The following is an 11,974-nucleotide window of genomic DNA, read 5'->3' on the forward strand; positions in this document are numbered from 1 at the left end:
ACAAAGGGAATAAAATCCAAGGCATATAAAAACGAGCACAAAACGATAAATACAATAAAATAAAGAAACAAAAGTTAAGACAAAAATAAATAAATAAATATAAGACATTATGAAGAAGAAACAAAGTGTTTATTAGATCATGAACTCCCACGGACTCAACAATTCTAGTGCCATAGTGCCATAACATTGTAACAATAACTCCCACATATACTGATTCTTTTTTTATCCCCCTAATTTATAAACATTTTGATCGGTAAAAATAAAACATGTGTGTTAAAATTTTAAAATTTTCAATTTACGAGACAAAAATAAAAACTTCTTGACACTAAGTGAAAAAATAAACAATTTTTTCTCTCCTATTGAAAAATGTTATAAAATAAAAATTGAATTATCATTTTTATTATTATATATAAATTTTATTATGTGTCAAGAGAATATTCTGGCGTCAGTTGCCAATGGAAGAAGCGAAACGTGTTAATGTAAGTGGGTCCCACTCCTTAACTCAATCCATGTGAAGTGTATGAGGTGACCCTCGCTCTTGGACTCTCTTCTCAACTAATTTTGGGCTTTTTCTTTCTTTGGGCCTAACAGAATATTCCATGCTGGCATCCACGTGGCTCCACCTTTCTCCCCTGCATTCCGCTCCACGCTTCCAAATTTTGCGACCCAACTCATATACCGTTGGATCATCATATTCATTTAGCAACTTAGTTTCTTTATCATACAACAAAAATATGAGGTTGAAAATTTCGCATATGGTTTTAAAAAATGTGATTTTTTTTTAAATGGATCATACAAATTAATTTTATTATGTTTCATGTCTATTAATTATTAAATTATCTATTAATATAAAATATATATTAAAAATAAATTAAATAATATATATGATAATTATTTTTTTATGAATATATAATATTTTTATTTTATAAATATGGACTTAGAATATGCGTTTTTCTTATGTGACACGTGACTGCTTTCTAATTTTACCAAAGACGGTACAAAGTAGTCCATATTTTCGTACATCAGCTTGATTATTCAAAAGGTTTTTTATTTTTTGATTCGCAGAGATTTAAGTTTTTGAAAATTTAAAATACATTTAAATTTTTTATTTTTTTTAAATTTAGACATATCGATCTCTTATGTTTACTTGGATTCATTAGACCTAACAAAAAAATCAAACGTAACTTTTATTGTAGTGACCTAATTGATATGCACATATGAGAAAAATTTTAAAATAGGACAAATTAAACTCAGGAGTCGATATGTCTGAATTTTAAAGAGATTAGAGATTTCAATGTATTTTTAAATTTTCAAGGATTTAAATATCTGTGAGCCAAAAAATCAAGAATTGATTTGTCCTTTCCTCTTATTTTAATGAATTATACCAACTAAAACATCAATCGAAAATTAATTTATGAAAATATAATATCAATTTGCTTATTTTCTAGTCAACAAATATAACTAAACCTGATTTCTCACGTCATAAAAAAGCAACACATATGGGTATCAGATCCAACGGTGGAAGAAGGAAGGGTGCGTAGAAGTTTGTGGGACACGGTAGTGTTGCTTAGGTTCAATAGAAAATTGTTGATGCCACGATGTTACTTCGGATTCGTCGGCGAGATTTCCTCTAACATGTTCATTTAGACGCCAATTTCTACAACAAGGTGTCATGTATCGCACCTAATACACATTATATTAATACCACTCATTCAATTCTCCAATTTTATTTCATTTCTATCACTACAACACCTCTGTTACAATAATTTAGTTTTGGATTGTCTCATTTTTTTACATTATTATAAACTCATCAAATGCCGCATTAGACGCTATTGTATATGGTTATGATCATTTGAATTAGATAGATAGATTCTGCCATTTTCCATTAGCATATATCATCAATTGCAGATTCAAGAGAAGGTTAGATATAATATAAAGTTTATATATATATATATATACCTTGTGGCCTACAACTACAAGCATATTCACTTCCCTTTAAAAGGGTCTCGGTTGATTCTGTTTTTGGTCCTTAATTCCCAAGCTTTTTAGTTACTTTCGGCTTTTGGGACCTGTTTGGCTGCGGCATAAAGCTAAAGGCTTCAACTTGTGCAACCAAAGAACTAGCTAGCTAGGGACTCATTACAAATATATTAAGATTGTTGTTTTTATTGTGGAGTTGAAAGAAGGAGAATAGTGATGGGAAGTAGTTATGGTGGCGGAATTGGAGGAGGGGAAGGTGGTTATGGGGTGGTGATGAGTATGACGAGAGAGCCCAAGCCTAGGTTGAGGTGGACAACCGATCTTCATGATCGCTTTGTGGATGCCGTCACCAAACTTGGTGGCCCGGACAGTATGTTTTTCCTTTTTTCTCTTTTTCATTCGAATTTAGTTTAGCGTTTGTTTTGAGGTTCTCCAGAGAGATTGAAAGACTAGGACTTAATATTATGTTTGTTGGTTTAGAGATTAGTATTAAAATTTCAGTATCTATCTCTAACATTTCAGTACTTTCAAAAAGTAGACATACAAGTAATTGAAATTTTTGAGAATGGAAACTAAAATTTTAACGACATTTTATACTTAAAATACTCTCATTTCAATTAGTTAATTATAATTTTACTCTTTGTACAAATTAAATTAGAACTTTATTCTTATTTCAGTCTCTATCTCTTACTTTACACCAAACACAAGATTGAGACTTGTTTCGGTTTCCATTTCTTCGTCTCTGTCTCTTCTCTTGGTCTCATCTTCTATCTCTCTTCTAAATGCTAAGAAATTTCGCAATAATAATCTCTTTTATTTAGTTTTATAGGCCTTTTTCACTTTTATGGAGTCAAATCCTTTTTTTCATACCACTTCTTAAGCAAACTATATATGTATGATTTTTACTTGCTACTACTAGTTGTTGTTGGTAGTGCTAGCTCATCTTTCACAATTGTGTTTGGTTGCTTTTTTCTTTTTCTTTTTTTTCCCTTGATCATGCTAAGTTGATAATGAAAGAGGAGTTTTGGTGGAAAATTGACATGGGAAAAAATGATTTTAAAATTGGCTTTATTTTCTAAATAGTGATTCATGCATGACTTGTATGTGTGTGTGTGTTTTTTTTTTTTTGTACAGTTGATTCCTTGCTTATATGGCTAATTCAATTGTGATTTCACTCTCCAGAAGTTCATCATTCCATTTTAAAAAAATAAAATTAAAATTGGATTAATTCTATAATATTGATATCCATAGAAGATTCACATAACATAAAGCATGTTAATTTCAGAAGCAACTCCCAAATCTGTTCTGAGGATAATGGGTTTGAAAGGCTTGACATTGTATCATTTGAAGAGCCACTTACAGGTAATATATATTCACTTTATCCATATGAATATATTATTAAAGTATGTCTAAATCTAATGGGTTAATTATTAATTTGGTACTCGAAAAATTTAGACGCCGACAAAAAAGTCATTGAAGAATATTATCAAAAAAGTAATCCCTAAATGATTTGAAAATGTGATAAAAATAACTATAATATTATATTTTTTTATAAGTGACAAAATTTTTGTATTCAGCAAATATTTTTATCCGAATTTTTGCGATAATATTTAAATAAATATTTAGAATATATACAAAAAAATTTAGAGTAAAATTTGATCTAGATTTTTCTTTTTATTTTTTAAAATAATTTGACAATTCACAATAAAAAAAATTTTTAAAAAAATCACTGAACATAAAGCTATCGAATTTTAAGAACGAAAATATCTTTTTTTTTAATAATAATTACAAAAAATTATATCAAAATATGATTTTTAAAGTCTTTTTTAAAATATAAATATTTGATTTTTTTGTCGGATTTTAAAATCTTTTATAAGTTTATTTGTTGTTAGTATTTTTTGAAAAATTTTGTTGTCAGTGATATAAACGTTTGAGTAGCATTTTGGTAGTTTATTCAAATCTAATAAATTTTTAAAAAACAGATTAACAAGTGAACTTAGGGTAGAATTATTAGTCATTAATATTATCATTATTATATATCATTTAGTGGTATTCTCAGTAGTAACACAGATTGGTTAAGCTTTGGTGTAAAAAAAAAACACAGATTGGTTAAGAAACAAGAATTTGGAATCTTTTGTGTGCCGGGCTAATTTTCTTTTTTCTTTTTATTTTATACTTTGTCTTCCATCTTCTTGTTTTTATCCTATCCATTCTCTAATAATTGCCATTTGGAGGCATAACATGGATTTTTATTTTATTTTATTTTTTCAGAAATATAGACTTGGACAACAAGCTAAAAAACAAAATGAAGAACATCACAAAGAGAACAGTAGTAAGTTAATTAAGAGTTTTACTTATTTATTTATTTATTTTCAATTAAGTATATTCCTAATTGGACCAGCTTCAACCATAGAGATTAACAATGTTACCATTTTATTTACCTTATACAAAGATTAAAGGTTTTTATAATCTTTATTTTGTTTTCTTCCTTTTAGGATATTCATATGTGAATTTCAGCAATAGCTCTTCAGAATTTAGCAGTAGTTTCAGAGGTGATAATGAAAGGGGGTATGTTAAAGTTTTAAGAATTAATGTCACTTCTTTAATTATATACATGACCATGCTTTCCATTATCTAGTTATTATTAAATATTTTATCTACCATAATTAACATCTTAATTTTTTAACAAAACAGAGAAATCCCAATAGCAGAGGCATTGAGACATCAAATTGAAGTCCAAAAGAGGTTGGAAGAACAGCTAGAGGTATTTTTGGTATTTTTATCAAACCTTGAAAAAAAAATAGCTATTTTTTTTGTTATAAAAGTAAAAGTAGTTATATATTTTAACATTGTAATTTTTTGTATTTTTTAAAATTGTAAAAAGTATACAAATCGGAGAGTTCGATTTCTGTACCTTAAATTTTTTAATTTTTTTAAGATAAATCGGACGGTCCGATTTGTGTACTTATAGAAATCGGACGGTCCGATTTCTACTTCTCTAATTAAACGGCTCCACATTAATAGCATCCCAACAATCCACATTTTAAAAAAATACCATTACTATCTAATATTAAAAATAAAAAATAGTCTAATTTGGCATAGTTTAACTGAAAAAAATAAAAAATAAAAATAAAACAAGCTTCATTACCAATAGGTACAGAAGAAATTGCAGATGAGAATAGAGGCTCAAGGGAAGTATTTGCAAGCTGTGTTAGAGAAAGCTCAGAGGACACTTTCCATGGAAGGTTCAGGCAATAATCTAGAAGCATCAAGAGCTCAATTGACCGAATTCAACTCTGCCTTGTCCAATTTCATGGAAAACATGAACAACAAAGATAGCAAACAAAGCATATTAGACATGAATGATTTTTATAGTAAAGTCCATGGTTCAGGTTTCCATAATTACCATGAAGTAATAAGGAGAGAAAAAAATATTGATCAAAAGCCTAAAATTGAAGAGGGTTCAATTCAGTTTGACTTAAACAGCAAAAGTAGTTATGATCTTGTATCTGCAAGTGGTGATGGATCTGAAATTGAAGCCAAAATACTTTCATATAGGCTATGATCATTTTGAACTATCATATGTTTTTTTTTCTTTTATATTGTTTAACTAAGGTAACATATTAGGAATAAAGTTTATCTGATATCTTTGTCTGATATGAACAAAGGTTATTGTCTAACCTTGTTTTCAAATCATAGACTGCTCATGTTTTTGTGGCAGTAAGAATTTGGAAGAGACATCAAAATACATATACCAATATATACTCTTTTGATTAACTTTGTTTTTATTGTTTTCATTATTTTAAATTATAAAAGACACTAGAGTAATGATATTGTGCTCACAATTGTAATTAAAATGACAATTTAAGACTTTACATACATTTTACTCTACAACTATAATATAATTTGAGTAAATGGAATGTTCAATTACTTGTTAGCTACTTTAAGTAAGTGTTGGAGATTTCGAATTCCTATACAACAATTTATTAATCAACGACAGATTCTTAAGTAAAATTTTAAGCACGTGGATTCATGGTTGATGAGTTCAAATAAAAGGGGGAAAAAAGTTAAACAATTTCACAATTAAAAGCAAACATGGTTACAAAACCTTCAACTGATAGAAGCAAATTACAACTATGCATGGTCAATAATTGAATTGAATTCAATTGTGTTTTATTATACAAGGAATGGATATAAAAAGTGATGAAAAGGCAAAGGTGTTTGACATCATCATTATCAGAGATAGATTTTTAGGTATTCATCCATGCGTGTGTAATTCACCTCTGGATAAAGCTCTGAAGCTTCTTCTCCTTTATCTCCTATTTCAAAGTTTGTCAAACACCCTTCATAGAAAATATGATAGAAATGCCCAATTCCCACTTGTTGTGCATAGTCCAAATCTGAATTCATACAAAATCGATTATATATTGATATGTTGCTAAAAAATAAATTTGACTAAAATCCTAAAGTAATTTTTAAGATTAGTCTCGTACACTAAAATCGTGCATGAGATTCTAATTATATAAAAATATCCTTAAAATTAGTCAATGTTAACGGTTTATGTCATCAAGCTACATTAGTAAGTTGTTAACAAAAAATAAGTCAAGAGTTAATATGGGACATTAGCTAATTTCAAAAATTCTTTTATGCGATTAAAATTTCAGAAGCGATTTTAATGCATGAAAACAATTTCAAAAACCTCTTTAGATCTTTAGTCAATAAACTTAAACTTATCTAACATATAAGCAAATAATAATAGATAAATTTATTCATATTTTAAACGATGAAAAACTACTTTATCCATACTTTTAAATTTATTTAGAAGAGTTTGAAAGTTTACTTAAAAAAAAAATACTAGTTATATATAGTTTGTATGCTTCGTTGTAACTTTAATTATTTATTATATATTACCTCTGATGGGAGAAAGAAAGTGTTGTTCAGAAATGGTGGATTTTTTTAGCTGCTTCCCTGAAAGTGTTTCCCATTTGTGTATGAGTTCTCTCTGTGTGAGAATGTTTTCAGGTGGCCTTAGGTACAGTGTCTTGTTCAAGGTTCTAGGATCATCAATTGTCTTGATTGTGTACCTAGCAACATCATCTTCATCCACATATACAGCTGCACCAAACATAATAATATAAGATGGGACACCATATCTTGACTCAAAACTAAAAGATAATAGATTGATAATATAAAATATTTATATTATATACATTTCACTTAATTCATTTTTAATTGATGTGGAACTTTACCTTTTACACTCTATCATGAGAACAACAATAAAGTTTTGTCTCATATATATCAAATCAAATGTTTGTATTGGAATATATATGATTAGATGACTTGTACAATTATTTGCTTGATTATTTTATGTTTGATTATAAATGCACTCACCAAACCTACTTAGTGAGTTTGATGCAGGGGTAGGTGTATATCATCATGCAAATAAAGTCAAATAAAGTAAATTTAGTCACCGAAACAAAAGCACTATAAAATTTATCTTATACTAATATAGGTAATAATAATATTTATAAATTAGATGTATCTAATAATAATAAATGATCTTTTTTATGATTTATTTATGATAAAATATTTATTTTAAGAAAAAATTTATATATCAATTCTCGTCATATATAATAGATACAAAACAACAACAACAATAAAGTCTTGTCTTATTAAGTGGAGTCGGCTGTCATATATAATAAATAGATCACTACAAAAATGATTGAATATCTACCGATTTAACTATAAATATCGTTTAATAATATTTGATAGTTTCAGTTAAAAATTAGTCAGTACAATTAGTTGCTAACGATTAGCAACCAAAATTGGTAATTATTTCTATTTTAGCGTCTAAAATTTTAGCGACAACCAAAATCAATCGCTAAATCAGTCGCTAAGCAAGGATTTAGTAACCAATTTTAAAGAAAAAGTCGGTTGCTATTCCTGTAAATTTCTTAAAATTGAGTATAAATATTATTAATTATACCTTTGACATTGCCATTGCCATAGATAAGGACCTTGTCTGTAGGAGGAAGAAGGGTACCCATTTGAGAGAGGTTGCCAGCAAAATAAGCAGCAAAACAATTAGCAGAGACGTAAGTGTAAGGAATGTTGGCATCTTCAATTGCTTTTCTTACTTTCATTTTCTCATCAAATGTCACTCTTCCTGGCTCCATTGCATGCCCCATTAGTGCTGGGTCCATCCCAAATTCTGAAGGCAAGAAACGCTACAACAAAAGTTGTTAGGATTTTCTCATCATGCTATTATTTGAATGTGACTTATAACACTTAACTAGTAACTCTTTGACGTGAAGTTTAATAACTTCAGAAGCTATTAATTACTTAATTATGAAAATATGTCCATTAGTAATAATCATGATGATGTAAAAAAATTGAATAATTATGTACTAGCTATTATTTTAGTTAATAGTTTAGGTTGCAACTAACTAGCTTCCTAGTTCCTCCTATCTGCATGATATTCTTACCAACTCCAATTTATTTGAACATTTTCATATTTCAATTATTATAAAATTATTTATTCTAAAAACTTAAACTATTTTATAAAAGTACATGAATTTTATATATCAAATATCTATTATTATTTCTACTTATAAAAATTCTGACATTTATTTATGAATAAAAGAAATAATTTTGTATAACAAAATTAAGTACCAAATATATTCGAATATTAATTTCATTCATAAATACATTTATTAGTTTTATCTGAATTTTTATGTATAAATAAAATTGCATGATAGTTTATTTTTATATATCGAATAAATGAAATACTATTTATATATTAAAATCAGTTTTATATATTTATGTATAAACACACATATATAATTTAATTTACTTTTAATTTATATTTTATATTTTAATATATATTATATACTAACAATAACAGATTTTAGTGTACACCTAACATAGTTCATTTAATAACATTTTTACCATTAAAATGCTACATTAACAACTTACCAGCTAGCTAGTTAATTTTATATATGAACAAGAGTTGTTGATTTATTATTATAACCCCTTTAATCAATGGAGTAGTTCAAAAGAGAAAGATTCCGGAATGGTATTGTTTTTAATTTAAAATTAGAAAACATTTTTGTTATTTACACATGACAAAAATTAGAGATGTCCTCCGACACACTCATTTTTATAAGGCAATTAATTAATGATCAAAGATCGATCCTATATATACAAAATCATGTGATCTATTTTTTAATAAAAAAAAGTTTTAAAAAAAATCAAGTAATTCGTAAAATAAGAACTATCCGTCCAGTTCTTTTTTTTTTATTTGTCATTTTAGTTTACTACAGAATTATTAACAGAAATTAAAATCAGGATTTTAATCTAAAAATAACATTTTAATAATGAAACAAGTAGTGTTACCCTAGGTTCCAAGACTAATGCAAAATATATAGACCAAAAAGACCATATCTATAACCAAAATCACTTCTCCTAAAATCAAATTCAACTCTAAATTTTTTTTATTACAAAAATTCTGATACGGTCATAAATTTTTTTCGAAAAGTTTAATAATATAAAAATATATACATAAATAATTATATTTTTAATAATTATATACGTATTACAATTTTTTTTATCTTTATTTTTAGAATCCTACTTGTTTCGAGAATTATCTGAAACTGCAGATCGATCTCAAGACATGAACACTAATCCTCAACAATAATATTTTGAAATTAGATCATTGAATAAATTATTTAAATAATATTAGATATATAATTATTCATATATTTCTATCTAGTAACGTAAATATTTAAAATAAATAATTTCATAAAAGCTTATACATATAGATATATATACCTTAACATTTCCAGCTTCTTTGATGGCCTCAACAAGTTTGAGTTGGACCAACAAGTTATGAGACCTAAAATGAACCCCGGACATGGTACAAATGACAACATCCACCATCTTGACGGCGTCGACGAGGCTCCGGTGGTCGGAGAAGGAAGCCGGAACGAGGCGAGCGCCTTGCCGCTTGAAGGACTGAAGAATCTGTAGCTTCTCAACATCAAGACCTATCTCTGGCCTTTGAATAACATATGTTTCATGCCCTTCTTCTAAGCATGCCTTAACCATCCTCTTCCCAAGATACCCTGTTCCCCCAACCACTAGAACCTTGCTCTTCATCCCTATAATAATTACCTTCTTCCTTAATTAATTTCTTCCTAGAAAATTAAATCAAAATTCAAACTATGTACAATAATTAAGACTTTGTTGTTCTTATAACTCATCAACCTTCAACTATATATATATGTGTGTAAATGTGAGGTGGCTAGTGGGAATAGTAGTCTATGATCATTTTTTTATTCGATTTGATTTTGTTCACCTAAAAATCAAAGCACATGCCTAGAATGTGTTGTTTAATTTGAAGTGCAAGTTACTCATTAAACAACTGAACAGTAAATAAAGTTGCTGGCTAACCAAATGGAAAGAGAAAGTAATTAAAAATTGAGAACAGTGTATGTAAGGTTTGACAAAACAGAGAATTTAAGGTTGGTTAATAGACCTATACTAATACTATATATGGTTTGAATAAATTTAAACTTAAACGTGGTGTGTACTAGTCAAATATGAACAATTTGTGGAACCCCTTCTGTTTCATGTGGTCTCTTAATTAATCAGAAGTACTAGTCCTATGTAATTAATAAGAGAATTAGTTGTAGTTAGTTTGATATTAAATGAATAATCCATTGTTTAAACTAAATATTTAATTATGTGTTCAAAAAATGCAAAAAAGAGATACAACCAAAAAAATAATATTCTTTTTCTTTTTTTATTCCTTTCCTTTTACTGTTGTTGCATTTTTTTTCTGATTCACATTTTAATTAAAAGTGCAGAATAAAACGAGGAGAAACATATGAATTCAAAAAAGATAGTAAAATGTGTGTTTTTCAAAAAAATTTCCATATTTCAAACATATAAATTCTAATACTAGAAAGACATAAAAAATCTCACTAATAAAAAGAGCATCCAAAAATGGATATTTCAAAAAATCTAAATTAAGAAAGATAAAGTAAAAGAAAAGACTAACAAGCATATATAAATCCTTGGAATTTGAATCTTTTAAATTCTAGATTTTTAATAAAGTGAGATCTTTCGTTATTAAATATTTTTTTTATGTTTTTTCTTGATCTCACTTATAAAATAAATGGTGATAGATCATATTTTATTCTCTAAATCCAAACCTTTGAACACCACCTTATCTTCAAATCAATGACTTTGAAATTTTACCCCACCGTTGGGTTCAATAATTCATTAATTAATCATTAAATCATAGGTTTAGGGTATAGCAATTTGTGATGAATTTATTGGTAGGTTTAGTTTTGTTGGACTCTTTTCTCTAATTAGGAAAGGTTAGACTTCAAGACTCAACATTTGTCAAACTTGAGTAGGTAGCATTTGATTTATGAAGGAAGACTTGAGTACGACGAAAACTACGTTTGTGATGATTATTATTTATATTATTGCTTTCCTAAAAACACCTAAAACGTCTTTTTATAAAAATATTTATATGTCGTATTATTATTAGAAAAAGTCTAGGAGGCCAGCAATTTTAGTGAATTTTGGCCAACATGTAACCAGCAGAGAAATGTAAGCCATTAAATGAAATCTCACACCAATCTCACGTCATCAAATCATCATTGATGGCTATTGATGGCTAACAATCACAAAAATTGTTGGCCCTCTAGCATTGCTCTTATTATTATACATATTAATAAAGTGGTTATTTTTTAATTTTTTAACAAACGAGAATAAAATTAATTTTTTTATAACAATAATAATAAATTTAATTGTTATCAGATCCAGACAAACCGACTAATTTACATAACTCACTGAATTATTTTTTTAGTTTTTTTTAAACAAAAATCAGGAGTATATTTGTCTTTTATAAAAAAATTTAAATATGATTCGATTTAGATGGTGTAAATCAGTCGGATCAAAACGGGTCTAATAATTATAGTGT

The 11,974-nt window shown here is 27.5% G+C and overlaps 2 protein-coding genes across 3 annotated transcripts; one reads left to right on the plus strand and one right to left on the minus strand.

The window, feature by feature from the left end:
• Positions 1 to 1,528: 1,528 nt before the first annotated feature.
• LOC112747487 (myb family transcription factor PHL11-like) lies at positions 1,529 to 5,757 on the plus strand. Of its 2 annotated transcripts, XM_072217447.1 has the most exons (7): positions 1,670 to 1,920; positions 2,042 to 2,350; positions 3,266 to 3,342; positions 4,252 to 4,312; positions 4,476 to 4,548; positions 4,675 to 4,744; positions 5,135 to 5,757. In XM_072217447.1, the coding sequence occupies exons 2-7, from the start codon at positions 2,197 to 2,199 to the stop codon at positions 5,543 to 5,545; spliced, it is 846 nt and encodes a 281-aa protein (XP_072073548.1). In that variant the 5' UTR covers positions 1,670 to 1,920; positions 2,042 to 2,196; the 3' UTR covers positions 5,546 to 5,757. The 2 variants fall into 2 exon arrangements, with proteins under 2 accessions (XP_025651305.1, XP_072073548.1); XM_025795520.3 differs by having other exon boundaries at positions 1,529 to 2,350.
• Positions 5,758 to 6,063: 306 nt separating this feature from the next.
• Positions 6,064 to 10,384, minus strand: LOC112747485 (isoflavone reductase homolog). The gene is made up of 4 exons (XM_025795519.2): positions 9,811 to 10,384; positions 7,967 to 8,207; positions 6,892 to 7,095; positions 6,064 to 6,380 (listed from the first exon to the last, which is right to left on the minus strand). Exons 1-4 carry the CDS (start codon positions 10,135 to 10,137, stop codon positions 6,217 to 6,219), a joined length of 936 nt encoding a protein of 311 aa, XP_025651304.1. The 5' UTR covers positions 10,138 to 10,384; the 3' UTR covers positions 6,064 to 6,216.
• Positions 10,385 to 11,974: the final 1,590 nt, after the last annotated feature.

This window comes from Arachis hypogaea, chromosome 15 (assembly GCF_003086295.3).
Source record: "Arachis hypogaea cultivar Tifrunner chromosome 15, arahy.Tifrunner.gnm2.J5K5, whole genome shotgun sequence".
Lineage (NCBI taxonomy): Eukaryota > Viridiplantae > Streptophyta > Magnoliopsida > Fabales > Fabaceae > Arachis > Arachis hypogaea.